Source organism: Mucor mucedo (assembly GCF_025094135.1).
Source record: "Mucor mucedo strain NRRL 3635 chromosome Unknown EV154scaffold_47, whole genome shotgun sequence".
Lineage (NCBI taxonomy): Eukaryota > Fungi > Mucoromycota > Mucoromycetes > Mucorales > Mucoraceae > Mucor > Mucor mucedo.
The window spans coordinates 17,628-38,229 of record NW_026252331.1 but is presented as its reverse complement, the minus strand read 5'-3'; the positions used below and the strand labels follow the sequence as shown (position 1 = coordinate 38,229).

The 20,602-nt window shown below is 36.7% G+C and overlaps 3 protein-coding genes across 3 annotated transcripts; 1 reads left to right on the top strand and 2 right to left on the bottom strand.

Annotated features, from left to right (window-relative positions):
• Positions 1-4,482: 4,482 nt before the first annotated feature.
• On the bottom strand, positions 4,483-5,625 carry EV154DRAFT_481557 (uncharacterized protein; the record flags this gene model as incomplete). Its single annotated transcript, XM_051598400.1, has 5 exons — positions 4,483-4,548; positions 4,592-4,805; positions 4,869-4,929; positions 4,967-5,084; positions 5,611-5,625. The coding sequence occupies 5 exons, from the start codon at positions 5,623-5,625 to the stop codon at positions 4,483-4,485; spliced, it is 474 nt and encodes a 157-aa protein (XP_051457457.1).
• A 4,240-nt stretch (positions 5,626-9,865) lies between these two features.
• Positions 9,866-11,405, bottom strand: EV154DRAFT_230946 (uncharacterized protein). Its single transcript, XM_051594497.1, has 2 exons — positions 10,491-11,405; positions 9,866-10,436 (listed from the first exon to the last, which is right to left on the bottom strand). Exons 1-2 carry the CDS (start codon positions 10,988-10,990, stop codon positions 10,115-10,117), a joined length of 822 nt encoding a protein of 273 aa, XP_051457456.1. The 5' UTR covers positions 10,991-11,405; the 3' UTR covers positions 9,866-10,114.
• A 2,101-nt stretch (positions 11,406-13,506) lies between these two features.
• On the top strand, positions 13,507-14,591 carry EV154DRAFT_481555 (uncharacterized protein; the record flags this gene model as incomplete). Its single annotated transcript, XM_051598399.1, has 4 exons — positions 13,507-13,666; positions 13,711-14,192; positions 14,430-14,470; positions 14,522-14,591. The coding sequence occupies 4 exons, from the start codon at positions 13,507-13,509 to the stop codon at positions 14,589-14,591; spliced, it is 753 nt and encodes a 250-aa protein (XP_051457455.1).
• Between the last annotated feature and the right edge of the window lie 6,011 nt (positions 14,592-20,602).

Sequence of the window (20,602 nt, the reverse complement as noted above, 5' to 3'; positions counted from 1 at the left end):
TTCACGCCATATTATCCCAACAAGATGATTGATTCAAACAAGTCTGACAGAATAGCATGCTTTATTAAACAACGTGTTATAAAAACCATAATTAGCGCTTTTTAAAAAAGCCTTTTTTCTTTCTTTTCATATAACTTAATCAAAATAACAATAGGGGGTCCCAAACATTAAAAATAAAAATTCCGAAATTTTTTTTAAAAAATCCCGTAATTTTTTCCCCAGCCAAAAATTCAGGAACGGACGATAAATTTCGGTCAAGAAAAACGACGGACGATAATTATCGGTCGAGAAAAATGACGGACAATAATTATCGTCCGTGGATTTTACGTCATAAATTATGACGAAATTGCCATAAAAAGTAATAAAAAGTTTATTTTTCTTTATTTTACGTCATAAAAATGACATGCAAATGTCACCACTCATCTAATTATCATATATAAACCTCGTTTATCCCACATTTGACTTACCTTCTTTCTCTGAAATTATTTTCTGAATTATATCAACTAAAATGCCCGGTCAACGTAAACAAACTACTGCTAAAACATCCAAAGAGAACGTCTTCCAAAACAGCTTCTGTTGATGATAGCCAACGTGGATCCAACACTAGTCCTGCTCATGCCAAAGCGATGATTGGTTACTTCGAGGAAAACATCAAGCTTTTTAAAGCATACATCGGTGTACATGATAACGCTGCCCCTGGAGCTGCTACCATAGTCAAAAAGCGTGAAATCATTATGGGTATGATGAGAAAACTGTTGGCTGACAAGGGTATACCCACCGATTGGACGCTGGATCAGCTTATGAAACGTGTTGCCCGTCTTTTCACCAAGTATTGTGAAATAGAGAGAAAGTTGAATGGCACTGGTTTTGGTTTGACAGAAAAGGATATTCGTGGAGGGATCACCAGTATCGAACAAAAGTGTGATTTCGAATGTCCTGAATTTGAACGATTGTCGACTTTGCATGGTGATAGGCCTAATACCCAACCTGTTTGCGTAGCTTTCCATGGTGCTCCTGGCGGTACTGAGTATACGTTCTCTAGTAGAAAAGAGCCCACCATTACGGCAATTGATGAACAAACCCGTGCTGTTTTTGGTGAGGGCGAAGAGTTTGAACCAGCTCAGCCAATTCGATCTGCCTCTGAGGAACCTGCAGCTCGTACCCACGATCCTTCTGTTGGCCCTTCGTCTCCTGGACCATCAATGATTCCTCGCTCTTTGTCTGCTGAGCCTATAGGTGACAACGATACGTCTTCTCTTCCTGTGGTTCCTGACGATCGTCCTAGAACTCGTCGTAGTTCAGTGTCATTAGACAGGGAAGTCGCTGAAATCCTTGGCACGAATGCATTCAGCGATGACGATGATGATGTGGACGCTGTTCGTGTCAATGCTGATTCCCGGGGTGTTCGTGGTAGCTCCAATAGTACTCGTGCTTCCGGTGGTTGTGCTGCTTCTGGTGGTCGTAGTTCTCGTGGTGCTCGTGGGAATGTTGGTGTTGAGGATAACATAATAACACACCTAGAGTAGAACTATCGGAGATGATCCAATAAGGACATGATTCCATATAATCACACTGGTGGGAATTAGTTGTTCCACAATTTACCTCTATCAATAAAACAATGCTGTGTAACGTGTATCGAGCGAAGAGTCTCATAGGACCTGAGCCATACGTATATGGAAATGAGTGCTATTGTTTGTATAATTGTTTATTTACTTCTTTATATTTATTTATTTCTTGACCTCGGTAAACTAAGTTTGGTAAATCATAAACCTGTTTACGTGGCTTTGGTCTTTCCTTCTTCCTTCTGCCTTCTTTTCCCATATTTAGTAGAACCGTCAATTAGGTGATGACTGTCAAGGTTTTGCTTGTTATGGAATCACCGGTGCTGGTCACTGTCAATACCCTCCTCTTGATACCTTTCAAATTATATATAAATACCCTTTGATAGTTTTGTAGAATTATCTCTATCTTCTTTTTAAATAAAATTAGAGACGACTTAGTCGTAACAGTACTTGCCCTTTCCCCTTTTTCTATTTCACAACAGTTGGGTTATCTAGACCTCGTCCAGAAATTCCTTCTGTCGATCGAATTCGTGTTGATCCTGACCATACAATGAGAAACAAGAGAATCAAGAGGGATTTCTCATCCGAGTACCGTGAAGCCCAACTGAGAAGAGATGAAGTGCTGCGGGAGAACAGCCAGAGGAATTTCGAGCTGGGTATGACGGAGCTGTTGGTGACGAGTCTTCGGACTAATGCGTTTAGAACGACGTCCTTCACGGAAATTGCCCAACACATTGCGGCGTTCCGGCAATTATTGAGGGAACCTCTTGGTAATGCTCGAGGTAACGAAGAGGCGTATCACGTAAGTAGTGATAGTGAAGGTGAACCCGCTTTTGACGGTAACGATGATTTCTCTGATGATGGATCTGAAGTAGCTAGACGTTAGTTTTTTTTTCTTTTGAATAAAACCTTTTTTTAAAACTAGTATTTACCTGATTGTATTATTAATGACTTTCTACCATCCCTCATTCATTACAATAATAAATTTGCTCATGACTTCCAAACTATAATGCACTTTTCATCGATCTAATTTCTTTATTTTTTATTTCGTTCGAAATGTACAGTGTAATCTGCCAATACTACATCCACAACCGAATCCCTCCATCTATTCAGTGTACGACCAGAAATACTTTTGATGTTGTCGAACGATTGAAGCAACAATACATCCTTTCTTGACTGACCTACATCTACGTCTTCAAAAAAATCGCCAGCAAAATTGTCGTTTTCAGTAATCAAGAAATTGTGCAAAAGAGCACAAACAGACACCATCTCGTCGATCTTCATCACGTCCTTGTTGCAATTTATCTGGATGGGAATGTTCTTCAAGATCCTCCATTTACCTTTCAGTACACCGATCGTGTTCTCGACGGCAACTCTCGCAGGAGAATGTACCTTGTTGAAATCTTCGCACTTCTTGGATTTCAGTACCTGAGGTCTCCTGAAAGGGGTAAGAACGAATGGATGTAGAGCATATCCGGAATCACCGAGACGATACTCATGGTTTGCACCATTACCACATGTGAAATAAAGGTGGTCTTTATTTACCATAAAGCTGGTCTTTATTTACCATAAAGCTGGTATGCTCTACACATGTGGCGTCACCCACTGAACCTACATGTCCTACTTGCAATCCAAAAATGATCATCCTTTCGTCGCATACGACTTGACAATTCAAAGAGTAAAAACCCTTTCGGTTGTAGTACGTTTCGGCATGCTTCGTTGGCTTCTGCGCAAGACGAAAATGAGTACCATCAATATACCCAATGCAATTTCGAAAGAAGTGGTATTTCTTGATTGCTGCGGCCGACAATTCTCTTTGCTCCATGTTGGGCCAACGCATTAAATGTCCAAGGTTGTCATTGATTGCCTTGAAGCAGCGTTGCGTGTAGTTGGTGAGAGAGCCTTTACTGATCCCAAACAAAGTGGCAATCTGGTCAATACTATTACCTGTTCCGTCGTGGCTCAATCGTCATAAGGTCACCGCAAGTTGAATGTGAACATCTATCTGGTCGAAAAAACTCTTGTTGTTGAAGACAGAGTGGTCTTCAATAAGTCGAAGAAGTTTCAAGAAAGACTCCTTCTTCATTCGACACATCTTGACAAACTCTTCGTCATCCCACTTGAGAAAAAACTCACGGTACTGGTTAAGTTTAGGGATGCCTGCTCCACTGTTCAAAACGCGTTTCGTTTCCAATCCGCTCAATAATTCGTGCATCTCATCGGCTTGTTTATCGTCTTCAATGATGACACTGTGCTTATGCAAAGTTTTCATTTCTTTCAAGGTTTGTTGTCTGGTTGATACTTTGGGCATTATAAAGGTAGTTTATAGAGAGATTTATAAGTAAATGAGTAGTAAAAGAGGAGTAAAAGAGGAATTAAGGCAGAGAAGTGCTAGAGTGTACTTTTGGCTAAGTCACAAGGTTTTTAGACAGTCACTCACACAAAAAAAGCTCCCGGAATTTTTAAAAAAAGCGCCCGATAATTTTATAAAAAGTTTAATGTTTGGGACCCCCTAATGGGCAACGTAACAGTATCTCTCAGAATGACTAAAGATGAAAAAGCCTATTTACTGAAAATAGTAGTTAATTAATGTTTTGCCAAGTGGAGCGGACGAATGGTCCCATGTAAGCCAATTATATACACTATGGCGGATGTGTTGTTTGTTGTAAACAACGTTGTTGACAGAATCAACAACTGTTGATGATTTTGTCAACAACGTTGTTGACCATTTTTTTTATAAAAAAGAAATGTTGCTGGCCAACAACTCTGGTGAATTATTCAACAAGTGTTGATTGCAGATTGGTTTATCGATTCTGGTGTCAAGATTTTTCTATTCTCATCCAAACGTTTGAGATTCATTCTGGTCATTTTGTCCATGTTTATTTTTATTTATATTTTTATTTCTATAGTTCTATATTTCTTAAAGGTTACTCGCATTATCCCATCTTCGAGTATAGCAATTCCCTGAGAATGTGATGCTATATGACTGTGTAATAATGTTCAGCCATGGTGTATCGGACAAGGCTTACGTTACAAACGATATCTTTGGAGCGGCAAACAACATTCTTATGTTTACCAGGGCGACGTAACACCACCTTCGGCATGAGCCTGTCGTAATCTACCACGCCATGTAATTCAGCCACATCAATTAAGACAAGAAAATCAGTCACGCCATCAAATGTCGTCTCAAAAAAGAAGTTGTTGGAACCGACATAAAGTAGACTCGTTAAATTGTTGTAGTGGCTATAAATGTTTGAAAAAAATTGTCTGTACAACTAAATAATGACGATAAACAACCAGTCTTACTTTAGGTGGGATGCAGCCAACAAAACATAGTTATTGCCTCTTCTGGGCTCGTTAATATGATCTTTGAAAAAGAGGAGATATACACAATATCATCAAACCAGGTCCGACAGCCCCATTGACTACACCATTACTTGTGTTGACAAGCTCATGGAAACCGGAATATGTTCTGCGGTAGTACCGTTGTAAAGCAGAGATAAGTTGTCGGATTTTAGGCCACTAAACCAAATAAAACTGGCGTAAGCCCAATATTTATTTTTTAAATTTTATTCCTTTCTTTCTTCTTAGACTCACTTAAAAAAATACTAAGGTTATATGGTAACTTTATTTCCCAATGTAATATGTGTGTCTATTAACAATGCTGGCTTTGTTTTTAGCTTCAAGAGGAGCTTCTATTGATAACCTCAACGTGTTTTTAACGGTCTTTGCTTATATGTAAGGTACTCAACTTCCAATTTGAAGCCTCATGTTTTGCGTTATTGTTATCTACATAACTAACAACGCTTCTCATTCAGGTAGTCTAGGAGTAGCTTTTGCTCTTTATGTAGACTGCTAATATACTCCTTTATCTCTTTTAAAAAAAGGAAGTCGTACTTTAGATAAAGCTGTAAGTTTTCTTATATACTTCCTAAATCAAAAGACTAATGTGGACCACCTCAATTATTTTTCTAAATTAGATCACTCTTTATGTAAAGATGTTATGATATGTCTTTTGAAGTTACATATCTTTTTAATAATCGCTCACATATCTGATTATCATTTTTTAGGACTAACGGTACGCCTGTTTTATGATGTACCGTCAAAGCAGGGTTGAGATTATTCTAAATCGCTTCTATGTGTTTCTAATTATGTTTTTTAGAGGATCAATACATTGATATGAAGCACTCTTTCTTGGTTTTATGTTTCCTTCGATTTCATGTGCGAAAGACTGTAAACATTAATAAATGTGTATTAGTGCCCTATTTATGGTTATACCGTCTATAAGAACGAATGTTGAAAAAGACTCTTTTCCTTATTATAATTAAAAATATTTCTGCTTCTCAATAGCCATTGTATATACGATAATAAAATCTGTTTAATAATTTATCATGTGGTTTATATAAAATGATGACTGAATGATAATGAAATCAAAAACCATTGGTTGTTTTATACCGTTTTACGAATGAAAATATGAAAAAGCGCAACAACATTGGTTTGAAACACCAACAAAGTTGTTGGACTTTCCAACAAGTATTGTTTATAAATCATACAAAGTTGTTGAAAGGTTCAACAAGACTTGTTTGTAAGATCAATAAAGTTGTCGAAAGGTTCAACAAGACTTGTATGTAAAATCAACAAAGTTGTTAAATAGTTCAACAAGACTTGTTTGTAAAATCAACAAATTTGTTTGCAAAAGCAACAAAGTTACATCCAACAAGTTTGTTGAAATAATCAACAAGACTTGTTGATTTTGTCAACAAACTTGTTGGTAAACAAATCGATGCGAGCTACAGTAGTCGCTCGATTTAAGGGTGACCAGAAATTTCGGAAATCTCACCCTTAAATAGAAAATACCCTTATATCGAAAATCGTGACTACTCTTTAAAAAACAGTCCCCAGGCGCCAGCTGCTGTTAAATTTTGAATATCTTCTATAATAAAACTTTGGATACACTTTGTCAATCCTTGCATATCTTTCTTTTATTCAATATGAGCAACACACGTTTACGTCTGTTTTGCATGGAGAACAAAAATAAAAAATAAACCAAAAGTGATACTGTTAGAACTTGGATACCACTTTTATTATGGACGAAAAAATTATAATTCAAAAACGTATATATAAAATTGAATTGAAAAAAGGGTCTTCCAAAAAAAAGATCTCCCTCGTCTATGAGAAAAAACTATGGATATTTATATACAGAACTGGGACAGTTCTAGGGAGAATAGTAAGCGCCTTATTGGATCATGATGTAATAATCTGGTGATAGTAAATAATCAACATGTCTTTAATTTTAGCCCTTCCATACTGAGTATATAAATATTAGTCAGAGGGATCAACAGTTATAACATCAAATGACAAGAGTAATATTTGTACTCAGGATCTATTAATATTCTATAGTCCAGGCCCATTCGATTGTATTGCTTTTGCAGAATAAATATTTACTCGCCACAGGGATGTGCCCTGTGTACAGACTCCAACGGTAGGATGAGAACAAGTGGGGTAATGCGTGATTCATGATTAACTTTTATATTTATTATCCATCCATAATGTGATGTGACAATTAACTTTATTATTATATCTATGATATCCTCAACAACGTCTTACAATTTCCCAAAAAATTGAAATTTTAGATCAGTTTGGAATGGGAAACACCAATCAGATAGAGCTCGGAAAATGGGCACAAAAAAAGTTTGATTTAATAAAACCTCTTTCACAACAAACTGTGTCAAACATCCTCAACAATGCAGATCAGTTGTATTCTAACATTGTTGTTATCAAGAATAGCAAGAGTTTGAAGCTACCCAAGTATCCTCAACTTGACGAAGAAGTGGAAAAATTCGTGAATCATATGAATGACTGCAGCATACCAGTAAACCGTGCCTGTATCATCGAGTACGTCAAGCGCATCGCTCGTTCAAAGTACTCCATCACTGATGATATTACCTTCTCTGATGGATGGCTTTCCAAGGTCTTCAAACGTCTCGGTTTAAAATGTAGACCAACTCATGGGGAATGTGCCTCTGTGGATGTCAATTCCCAAAGCATTCAAGACCAGCTTAAAAAAATTCGGGAAGAATTGACGGATTATCCTCTTGCTGATATTATGAACTTCGACGAGACCGGATTGTACTACAATCAACCACCAAGAAGAAGAATTTGCTCACAACCACTTGGTGGGTTGAAGAAGAGTAAGACCCGTGTAACTGTGGGGCTACTTTGCAATGCGGATGGTACGTACAAAGGCCATCCCATTGTAATTGGGCAATTCAAAAGCCCTCGTTGCTTCAAGGAAAACCCGAAAATGCTTTCAATGACAGCCATTGGTACCCGTCGATACGTGGAGTACCACCACTCGCCTAAAGCTTGGATGACTACCGAGATCATCTCGGCTTATGTCAAAAAACTGGACAATGCTTTTGGTAGAGAGGGTAGAAAAGTGGCTCTTCTTTTAGACAATGCCTCAGTGCATAAGTTGAAGTTCAAGCCGGTGAACATAAAGTTGGTGTTTCTTCCTGCCAACACAACGAGTATGTTGCAAGCTCTCGATGCAGTTAGGCAAAATAAACAAGGATACTGTTTTTTAAGTCGAAGTACTAATCTTATTTCACTTTATTTAGGAATTATTGCCGAACTTTAAGGCTTACTTTCGCTCCCAACAGTACATGAGAAGTCTCGATTTGTTCGCCAGCAAACAGTTAGATAACTTGGATGTTTACAACATGAATCAGGTGCAAGCCATGTTTTTCTTGGCCAATGCTTGGTTAAAGGTAACACCTGAGACAATTAAGAATTGTCGGAGGCATACCAATATCTTGGGATTTAAAGAGAACCCTGACACGTTGGCTTTGCCACCCACTGTCCCCTTGCCTCTGGAAGATAACGTTGTCCAGGAGATCAACAATTTGTTGCCCGATCCTCCTGGTAATTCAGACAACGAGATCACTGATGTCAGTCAGCTGGATCTGGATTCTAACGAGATGTTTATCATCGATGATGAGGACATCGTGATGGACGGAGAGGAGGAGATCCCAATGATACCTGAACAGGAGATATACGTCGATATCAATGATTGTAAAAAACGGTTGAGGGAAGCTTATGAGACGATTCTAGCGTTGGATGTGCCTTTGGATGACTTGGACAATCAGTTCATAGACGTGTTAGAATGAGATTGGCTGAATCTCGTGCTGAAATAGAAAATTTGAAAGAACAAGCTGATATTCGTCGCTTTCTCCTAATAAAAAAATTATTTCTCCTGTCACAAATGACTTTAAAAAGTGATGATTTGTTACTGATAAATTTTTTTTTTCGACTGGGCACCAAAAAAAAAAAAAAAAAAAAAAAAACCCAAATATGGTAAAAACCCGTTCGATTTAAGGGTATGGGGAATTAGGATCTCACCCTTAAATAGAATAGTGGTTTAGTGGTGTTAATGCTGGGGACGGAAGTTGTTTTTCAAAAATCCACCCTTAAACAGAAAATACCCTTAAATCGAACACCCTTAAATCGAGCGACTACTGTATCACTTTAGATCCACCTTTATATCACTTTAGATTTCACTTTAAAACTACCTAAAGATCACTTTAAAATGAACACTTTTACAGTTATAAAAACCTTTATTTGAAGAAAAAAACATTATTTGGAACTTGTGGGAAAGGTACTGTTGTCGATACAGCTATGCAACCGCAAGAATCGTTCACTATCATTGGAAAATATGACATGTTAATAATACTATCAAAATGGTTATATAGTTAGCCTTACATTACATTATTGGTTAGAAGCCGAGTGCCGTCTCTTACGGTTTTTGTTCGTTTTTGAGGGAGCCTTGTTTGACCAGCAGCTGTGTAACATGAAGTCAATGGCCCAATAACCTTTACAATAATTGACAATGTCTGTAATGTTTAAAAAATGAGCTTCCCTGGAGGCTCTTGATATTAACTCCACTATGATCCAAGGTATGGCAGTTATTACCAAAATCTGCATAAATTCACCAATTTTTTTTTGCGAACCAATGATATCTCGTATCAGATCTCTATTCACTTTTTTATTTTGGCTGCGAAAAAAAAAAGTGGCAAAAAAGACTTAGTTTAATTTATAAACTATTACGGAATAGTTTCCTCAATGCACACGAACTTTTAAAACGAAAGTTTTTTGGATTTTGGAAGAGTTACAGCCGTTTGAATTTTTTTGTTTTTTTTTCAGCTTCAGGAATTGGTGATTGATATGCATACCAGCGTTTTTCCACCAATTTTTAGGTAAGGGGTATATATAACCCGACCGATTTTAGGGAGGTAGTACTGAAGTTCTTTTTTTTTTCTTTTTTCTTTTTTCTTTTTTCTTTTTTTTTTATTTTTTTTTTTTTTTTGACCCTCTTCATCAATGTAATGTTGTTGACATCTGAACAATCATTGTGTGATCCCGAACTAGGTTTCAATTTGAAAGTTAAAGATTTATTTTAAAAATATGTGGATATGGATAAGAATATATGTAAAAAAAAAAAAGTTTGTGTGGATAAGAGATAAAAAAAAGCATGGGTTGGTGTAGAAGAATAATTAAATGTGTTTTAGTTGTCCAGCACTTTGTTTTACGTTTTCGTTGAAGATCTTGTATGGTGCAACAACTTTATATTCAAGTGAATTGGGTGATGACTGGACCAAACCTACTTGATGTTGGACGTCGTTGAGGCTGATCACAGCATGTCTTGTTGTTGCACTATCGCTGTTCATTTTTATCATCGGTATAGTATTGTCATAGTCGGCAGCGTAATGTTCTTTCATTACTTCAACAAAAACCAAGAATTGTGCATTTTGAGGATCGGAGGTGTTGTTGTGCTCGAAGTAAAAAAGCACCGCCCCAATGTACCAACAAGTTTTGCTACATATAATTGGTAAGTAACCTACACATATTTAAGAAAAAATTGATGCTTACGATTTATAACTAGCATTGAATAAAACGAAGTGATTTCCACGGCGATGTTCCGATCGGATTCTACGGTACATTTTCGAAGATATTACATGGCTGTACAAAAGTGCGCGAGCAGCAATTTTAAAGTTCATGTTATTGATGGTGATATACGACAAAGGCGATGTTGTTGAACGGCTATAGTATATTTTGAGCTCTCGAAGAAACGTATCAATGGGGACTGATTCGACCATGTCTTGAGTAAATAAGGTGAATGGGCTCCATAGCTGATGATTAAGGTTATGGATTGCTGTAAGCGGCAGCTCTATGAAATCATCCAACGATGTTTTTGTTGCTGTGATTGTATCCAACAAACTGACTGTGTCTAAAGCCAAATTGATATATCCACAAATCGACAGTCTTTCCACCATATTCCCAGCGTTTTTCCCAGCGTGTACTTTGCTTTTGATCAATTTGGAATATTTGCCTATTGTTCTTTCCATAGATCTTGCACTATAAGATCTCATGCATCCCGCTTTTCGCACAATGTAACCGATATGAGAAAGATAGTGATTGTTCGGTTTGAAAATGCTGTTGGATATATTCTTTTTGGTAATTTCCTGATCTAAAAATACATGCCAACTCTCGAAACAACTAGGGAAAGCGTTAATTTAATAGGTCCATGAATATATCTAATAAATGTAATTCTACCTTTCCATCTCCTGGATCAAAGGACCCGTAAGCTCCCACTGTAGTGCAATTGCACAACCTCTAGAAAGCATAAGTAGTGCTTTTCTTACGGCAGTTCTGGGAAACAAAGGTACCAACAGAGTTGGAACCACGTACAACAAAAAATCCAAAAAGTCGATTGCCCGGGCTCCGTCAGTTTTCTCGATCACGTTGTCCCAACTTCCCTGGAAAGACACAGGAATACTTGCCCTGGAACTGGTAATACAATCTCCAACCAGATCAAGTTGTGCTTTTCGAGACCTTGAAAGTATAGCCATCCTTGTTAAAAATGTTTGTTTCTTGGCGTAATAACTTGTATCATTGGTTTTGTTGACCTTTACAATAATATCAAAAATGAAACGTCCAATGCCTTGCCCAAGCAAGTGCATCTCATCTAAACCATAGAAAGAAGAGCCAGAGAAGGAAGGTAACACGGAGAAAAGGTTGGCCTTTTTTAATTGGTGTGGCTATTACATGATTTTTAAATTATAGGCTCATTATCATAGATTGAATAACTTACTTGATCTCCGTGCACAAACTGGGAAACTGTTCTTACCGACGCAGTTCTGTCTTGAAAGTACATGCCAAAACCGGTGCATTCGCGTTTTTCTCCTTTCGACAGGCAAATTCTGCAGCCGAAGGTAGCCATATGCCCGGCATGGTGCATGTATTTTGTGACCTGCAGAGATAGCTGAGTATGATTATGACTTTTTTTTTTTTGTTTTTTTCTTACCTGAGGGATGTCCCCGGTGGCCATGACCAAATGCACTTTAGCTTTTACTCTCTCACCATTCCATCTTTCGACAATCAACCCATGTTCACCCAGGCTTTTTATCTCATCAACAATCGGTAAGAGGAAGGAATCTAAGTCCTTAGGCTTACCAGGAATAATGGCAAGTTGAAACATGTACTGATCTGTATATCTAATATTTATGTCAATAATAGCTTCTGAAAACGTAGAGCTAACCTTACCTTATAGATGGGTCAAAATTAAGTACCAGTACATGCACAATTGTCATTTCTTGCTTTGATTTTTTCTGATTGACAAATCCATCGACAAAGAGTACCAGAGCAATATCTTCGGGAGACTGAAAAAAGTTGGCAGCCTTTAAAGCCTTGTAGTCCTCGCCATCAAAGTAATCAGAAATGATTCCTGGATTTTCCTTGCGATCATGACGGTAGCGTAACTTTTGTCGTGTTTCCTCATGGCTTAAAAGCTTAGACAGCTGATCACCAACGGACATCATCTTCATTGTTTGGACTGGAATTAAGGCGGAACCAGGAACCTCGCTTTCGTATCTATTTTCTTGACATACAGAGCAAACTTTTTCATCTTTGGTAATATCAAAGAGCTGACAAACATTTTTGCAAATATCATACTCATGAGCTTTGATTGTTGTTTTTTCCTTTAGAAGAGTAGACACAGGACCGGCATGAAGAATATGGGGGTTATATTCTGTGATTAATAGAATATTCAGTACTGTTTGTATGTATGTATATGGATGTATAAGAAACACTGTACCTTCGGCTAATTTTTCATGATCTCTGATAACAGTATTCATAAGGCGCACAATCTGACGATGGCATTCAGAAGAGACTTGGAAGGATGTGACGATATCATACAACTCGATACTCATTAGCTGTGATGTAGTAAACGCGTGCTCTTGGATAGAAGCTTCATCATAAACGTGTCCTTCATCACCAGGGCTAAAATTGCAAGAGGCTTGAATGTTCTCTGCTCGTTAGGATCAAAAAAAATCTGGAAATAAAGTTTAAAATTAGTATTTTGATTTTGTGTATGCCCATTGTATCACAACTGTCATACTAGATTGGGAGGTATTGGCCGAGGGTGAAGCTCTGGCTGTTTCCACATTATCGACCATAATGATTTCGTCATTCTGAACAGCAACACTGGGTTCGATATGAACAGCATGAATACGCTTGTGGTTACGAAGATTTACACGGGTGTCGAACTTTCGGTTGCATTGGTCGCACGTAATAGGAATAGAAAGCTTCATACGTTTGAATTGGTTTTGCATGGTAGAAGAGAAATGTATATTGGTTGTTATTAAAGAGTAAAAGTTAGCGGTTTTTTTTTAAAATATTTATATCAAAAATTGCTGGCTTGTGCACGACAATTTATGAAATTAATATATTAAAGAATGTGCATAAACTTATATGGCCAATTTTTTTTTTTTTTTTTTTTTTTTTTTTTTTTTGCTGATTTATCCTTAATTTATCACTGTATTCTGTTTGTCCCTTTAATTTGAACGTTTAGCTTATAAAGATGAATAACAATTCTAGCAGAAGCATCATGTCAACATCCACAAGCGATGATATGGTTAGGGCTGTCTTTAATGAGGTAATTGAACTCAAATCATCGGTTTTGAGATTGGATGAACGGTTTGCTATTCAGTTTTCACCTGCACCAAATAACGAAAATGTAACCAATTTTCGCGCTTTCGCAACTGCAGGTACTATATTTTTTTCAAATTAAGTGATAATTATGTGTAACAAGTTGTCTCTCAAGGTATTGATTTGGTAGCCAAGGAAAGAGAGATGGCCAGAGTTAATGCCCATCCGGATTGTCTTGGTGCCCGAAGTATCGTAGCTACCTTGCCAGGGGCAAGGATAGGGTTCCAGCCAACGCGCACCAACAAAACACCTTGCGCTAACGCACGTATTGATGCATTGATTGTCTATCTGTGGAAAAAAAATCACAGTAACTCATCCGCAGAGATTGGCCATGCAAAATGTAAGGAAATCAGACTGCAGTTTCGGAGCATCACTCGCCGCTTACGATATGCAATGATTCAGGAGGGTACAGTTGCTACCAGTTGGGGAAGTCTCTCACCTCAAGAGAGAACATACTATGCCTTGAGACTTGAAAGCGATATCTTCGATTACGGTTATCAGATCTACAAGTGCAACAAGAAATGGGCAGCTAATCTACTCATTCAAGACACAATGAAGGGGCAACGTCAAAGTGAAAGACGAAGGGTAAAATTACTTTCAATAGTTAAGTGAAACCTTATAAATCTCACAAATTGACATAGAATTAGGTTGGGGTTTCCCCCGTCGTAGAGGCTCCAGTAGAAGAACTTGAAGCACCAACTGAAGTTAGAAATACCAGACGTAGATAACATTCCTCTAATTTTTTATATAAATTTAAAAACTTTTTAGCTTTGAATTCTCTTTTCTTTTCTTCCTATTTTATTTTATTTTGTCTTTTATAAGGTATGCAATGCTATTGATCTATGGACATGTTCTGCTAAATGGTAAGAAATTTTATTTTACATTTCCCAAACTAATAAAAATTGTTTGTACAGTTACACCAGCATCACAAGCAGACTGAGGCACAATTGCGTAACACTTGCTATAACTGAGTCTGCAGACTAGACTTTTGTCAGAATAGATGTGATTATGAGTACTCTTGATTTTTTTTTCTTTTTTTTTTTTTTTTTGGGATATTAATGTTATTATGTGTTTTAGACCTCACCCCAAGTATTGGCATTACGCTTTGACTATTGAATCTGCAGGATCTCATTTTCTGTTTAAATATTTTCAGGGGTGCATATTTAATTTTGCACATTTCCTAAATTCCATTCCAGGTTGATAATTATGGAAATGCATTCCAATTCCCAATTTCCGAGGGGCCTTATATTATGGACGAGCATTCCAATCAATACATTCTTTCATTTTTAAATTTTAATTAAATAAAATACGTTGCAGACCTATAATGTGCATCTGATATAATAATTTTTTTAAAAAAAATTGGTAGTTTTATCCACCAATTTCTTTAAAATTAGTAGTTTTTTTCACCAATTTTAAACATCCATGCATCCAGACACCCCTATTTTGTTTTTTTTTCAAATAAAGAATGTCCAATCGTTGGTCCTCTATTCCTGTTATGTTTGCGCACGTCATATATTATATCCAATTGGGACATGGGAATATCAGTTTTTATTAGCGGAAAATTTACCCTGAGGATAAATAGTGCCAATTATATTAGTATGTATTTGTCAAATAATGTGAAATAAACACCAACAAAATTGGGGGGAATTTGCTCAAAAGGAAGAGAAACTACCAACAATAATAGTGTATTTGTCACTGGTATGATGGAAAAAACTACCAAAAAAATTGGTATCAAAACCCCCGTTTGGTAGTTTCACAAGCTCACATCCACCAATATATTTGGTTATGCGTAGGGTGGAAAAAGCAACAATAAACAGTAAATTGGTGATAAAACTACTATGCTTCCAATTATAGTGCTCCTTCTTGATAACACCAGATAACGTTTTCCAAGGTACATATTCATCCATGCTTGACCTCAGGACAGAATTGCAAATGGAGTTAATATCCTTGCTTAGCCGACGATACATACCGTCTGCTGTTTCGGGCTGGCCAAAAGAATTCAACAGAAACATTCCGCTATCGCTATTCTTTAGTATGTTAATGATATCAGTAACATGAACAGTTTCTGGCTTTTTGATCAAGTCAATCTCTTCATAATCGACTTGCATTTGATCTTGACCGCTATTTGGAAAAACATTTTGGGGACTTGTAGTAGCTATTTTACCCAAGAGGGTTTCTAATCGATCGAATCTTTCGTTAAAACATTTTATAGCTGAATTTTGCTCTGCGATGATAGTTCCTTCCAACTTCTCTATTTTTCAAGCACAATATTTACCCATGCAGGTTGTCTAGACATATTGTTGGAAATTTTTAGTTGGTATTTTATTTAAAGTAGAAAAAAGAAAAAAAACCCCCCACGTCTATTTCGGAATTTCATTGTTATGGTTATTGTTATTCTTTTGGATGGCTTATGTTTGCTCTGTTTAGAAAAATATGTTACGTGAAATCATGATTCATGATGTGAAACCCTATTTTAAACCGCGAGTGCCGCAATATTTGGAATGCCTCTTCTTTCACATTTAATTATCTATTAACGAAAAATATGCGTTGCGATACTTGCCCAAACAGACCATACGTTCGTACTCGCGATATAGAATCTCATAAAAGAAAGCACAAAAATATGGATTTGGAAATCGAAATGAAGGTTAATATCATTAGACGACGACTAAATATAACAAATGACAGCACTGCTAAGTCATGCGTCAATGGTTTGCCTGTTGAAGGACCTGCCAATATTCCTGATCTTGAATATGGTATGACTGACGATGACAATTTTGATCCCGTTCCCGCTTCTGGTATTGCTGATATGGATATCAACGCTGCAACTGAATTAGAAAATCTATACGAAAGTGATAGTGGAAGCGACTCCGACATCATTCTCGAACGTAGTACTGTTTTAGATACAGAATACAGTAGATACATGACCGATAGTGAAAGCGATATTGAAAGTAATGCTGATATTCAAGACTTAAATTATGCCAAGAATCAGTTAATAAAGTACTCTGAATTGGCAGTCAAAGGTGATCCTGGGGAGCTATCTGCAATTCGTGATTGAAAATTGGAAACATTGGATGATAAATATTTTTTTGAATTTCATGCATTGATAGAAAAGTTGAATCTGAAAAGATTTCAGAAAGAAAAGATCATCAGATGGATCAATGAAAACTACAATGATACTCATCATAACCAGAGTAAGCCTTTTAATGCGTATTCACTACATCATTACATGATAACTAATTCTTCTGTAAATTAGACGTGGCAGAAAAATTAAAGTCCACTTTTTTAAATAAAAAACAAATGAGTGAAACCGTACAGCTGAAAGAAGAGGTTCACGACATGTGTGTGAATGGGTGCCAAATGTTCATCGCCGAGGATCAAGAAATGTGTTCGCACTGTGAGGAACCCAGGTTTCAACTAAACGACAAGGGCGTGTTAGAAGCTCGTCAAAACCAAAAGCTTCTGGACATTGACGATTTCATTGCTTCATACTTTGTCTCTGATAAAAGTATGAGATCATTGTTGAACAGATCAGAGAAGGTCCAAACAAGCGACGATATTGTAATGGAAGACCTTTTTGACGGCAAAAAGTACCACGAGCTTTTAAGAAAAAATTGCTTCCAAAACCAGTATGACAACGCCCTGGCGTTGTATATAGATGGATTTGTTCGTGGCCAAAGAGGAAAACAGAGTCTCACCATTGTCAAAGCTGTGAACATGAACTTAAGTCTCGATGAAAGGTATTTTAAACATTAAAATAATTCCATCAAAAATACTAATTGTCATTGTCTGTTACAGAGCAAAAAAAAGAAAATCGATTTGTTGTCTGCATCATCAACGGACCCAAAAACCAAAAGACATCTATAGCTTCTTATATCCTTTATTAATGAAGTTAATTGAAATGGAGTCTGCTGGTGTGATTATCAAGGCTCACGACAACCAAAAACATCACATCAAGGTGTATACTTGTCTGTTTCTCGGCGATATCCCTGCCATGGCGGATACTTTGTTTGACACTGGCCATACAAGCAAATATGTGATATCATGGGCAGTAGTAATGATGGTAAAGGGATGTACTTTAGTCATACAATTTTGGACAATGCAGTAATTAGAAGCAATGAAAGTTTTAAGTCAGTAGACGAGCGGGTATCTGGGGTAAATGCGACGACAATACTAGTATTCGGCCACTATGACTAATATTTAATTTTATTTGATAACATCAGTTTGAAAACAAAGGGCTCACGAAGGCTAATCTTTTGACCGAATTTACCTCGTTTTCGGCAACATTCGCTGGCCTTAACGAGCTTCATTTGATTGGGCATAACGTATCTAAGCAAAGTTGGAAATTTATTTCTGATGAAGATAGAAAATATGGTAACAATAACCCATTTCTGTTGGCAAAATGTCATAGAAAAACGCTTCGAATAGCCATGGGAAATGTAGGTACAACTTGCAGAACGAACATTTTTGAAGGGGCATTTTTAAGTATGTAATTGAATTACGCGAGTAAAACAAAAATCGCTAAAGCGAATATTGGTCACATAGATTTGAACACTCGTTGTGGGTATGGACGTGCAGTTGCCTGGCAAATGTTTATCTGGTTTCTGGTTCCTACCATTGTTTGTGATATGATAAATATGCAGGCTAATAGTAATAAGAGGTATCTGAATACTCCTGGTAGTAGCTTGCGCAGAAATCAATCGTTGATTGGTGACAGTTATGAGAAACATAATTTGGAGATTGAAAATCGATGCAGAGATACTGTTAGTGCTCTTAAAAATTTGTCCAGGCTTGTGCAATTGCTTTGCAATATAAAATCAGTCAAACAGATATCAGCGAACTCAAAAGGTTAGTTACAATTAGATTACAGTGCATCTATTTTATAATGAACAATTTTTGGCTCCGATTTTTTAAAAAAAAGAAAAACGCTATCTCCTCGATGAATTTAACATGTATCAAAAATCTGGCTCTATTATCTTCTTTATTAGAGAGTTCTTCATAAACTAATAGAGCCCGATTTTTTTCTTTTCACACAAAATTTTTTACAGATGGCGAAACAAAATTTGCCATTTACAGTGGCGAGACCCAAAGATGTCCGGGAGGTGCTTTACAGTGCAAAAATTCATAAAAATCTATCAGATATATCCCGGTTAAACGTTTTCCCGGTATAAATTAGATTCCTCTGTCAGAAAATATGAAAATCACCAGTGTAAAAAACGGACCTTTTAGTTCTGAAAATGTCCGTTTTAACGAAAATTGTTCATTATAAAATAGATGCACTGTAAGGTCTAAAAATACTTAAACCAAATTTTTTTAATATTTGACGGTATTCAGTAAGCTGCAGACATGGATGGATTTTGTCGGAAACACAGACAATATCACACCAAACGCGGTAACAATTAGCCAGCATTATCTATCACATATATCATATGTGATTGAGGAGCTTGGTCCTATGCGCTCGTTCAGTTGTCGACCTTTGGAACGCATGATTGGTATAGTTAAGCAGAAGATAGGGTCATTCTCCAAACCAACGGAGAATGCATACCAAATCATTCGTACTTTGGCAGAGCAATCTTTTTTGTCCAGAAAAACACCGGCTTGCTCCAAAACATCGCTTACTGGAATCATTATAGGGAAAGCTAACTCAGAGCATCGGCGTATTGGTGAATTCAGGCACCTTGGAGCCAACTTCCTTGAACAAGTTGAACTACAAGTTCAATGCGAGGAAATTCGAGTTGTTCAAAGTATCACAATGACGGGAAGAGGGTGCAAGCAGTTTTGTGCATCAACAGTAAAAAAAAATTCCAGCATGTTCCTCGCACGCTTACCCATTAACGTGCGATCGGACTTAAATGTTCCAAAATTTTAGACATTTTTTCAAGAGCTTCAGACAACTCAAAATTAAAGATATCAACTTCGACCTCCCCATTTATTGTTACGTAGATGTTTATGAACAAAAAATGGGGAGGTCGAAGTTGATATCTTTAATTTTGAGTCTTAAATTTTTTGGCTGGGACTTGGCTGTAGGGGGAAAATATTGAAAGAATATGGTCTATGTGTGTTAATAATTTAACTACCGATCCCAGTTGGTGTAACATACAACAACGAATATTATAGCACCTACAGTTACTAAGTTTCTAGTACTTTTTGTCAAATTCTTATGAATTTTCGGCTTTAGTCATAACAATCGAATTAATTTCGAAAAGATATTCAAAGACGTTCAGAAGGCTTAAAAATAAATATATTTGATAACGGAAAGAAGGTCAATAATATTTATGTTTTTAGGAACGATATTTGGGGAATTGGATTACTACTTTCCTTTTCAATTTGGTTGCAAATGCATTGTTACTTTCTCGGTATTTATAAGAGAGGCGTAGTCTTAATTTTTTCCATGGGTAAACAAAACCAGGCCTGAATGTCAGTCTTGAATGACCTTCAGAAGCTCGAAAAATTATCGGATCAAAAAACCCAAAGTAGATACATACTAATAAAACATACATTAATATTATTTGGGGTTCTTCAAACATTTTTAGTATACGTTGTTCGTAAAAAAGTGACATTCTTGTTATCCGTCTATTTTAAACTGAAAATCAATCATCATTGGACAAATTATGAGACGTCTATGGTTATCAATCATTGCAGAGCCTTCAGAAGCTCCAAAAATAAAGATTTAAAAAAAAAAACTTTTGAAATGTTTTTAAAACATATAATAACATTATTTGGGGATACTTCAAGTAGCTTTTTATGTCATATACGAACATTTTGATCATGATGTAAAACAGGGTTTTTATATTATTTATACTGCGACTCGGCAAAACTCGCGTTTAACTTTCTTGACCAAAAAAAACCTTTTTTATTTTATTGTACTACATACTACATCAAAATGCCTGCACCTAGTAAAAGAACTTTAGCAAATCGCAATAGATTAAAAGATACAACTGGTAAAATTATGGCTATTGAACAAACAGTTGAAACTGTTGAAGAAGATTGGATTGTCT

Bases quoted from the DNA above. Each gene is read 5' to 3' on its own strand.
- EV154DRAFT_230946 (XM_051594497.1), bottom strand. From the start codon at position 10,990: ATGAGATCTTATAGTGCAAGATCTATGGAAAGAACAATAGGCAAATAT. The intron at 10,437-10,490 runs GTAAGCATCAAT...AATTATATGTAG, and splicing joins TTCAATGCTAGTTATAAATC to CAAAACTTGTTGGTACATTG.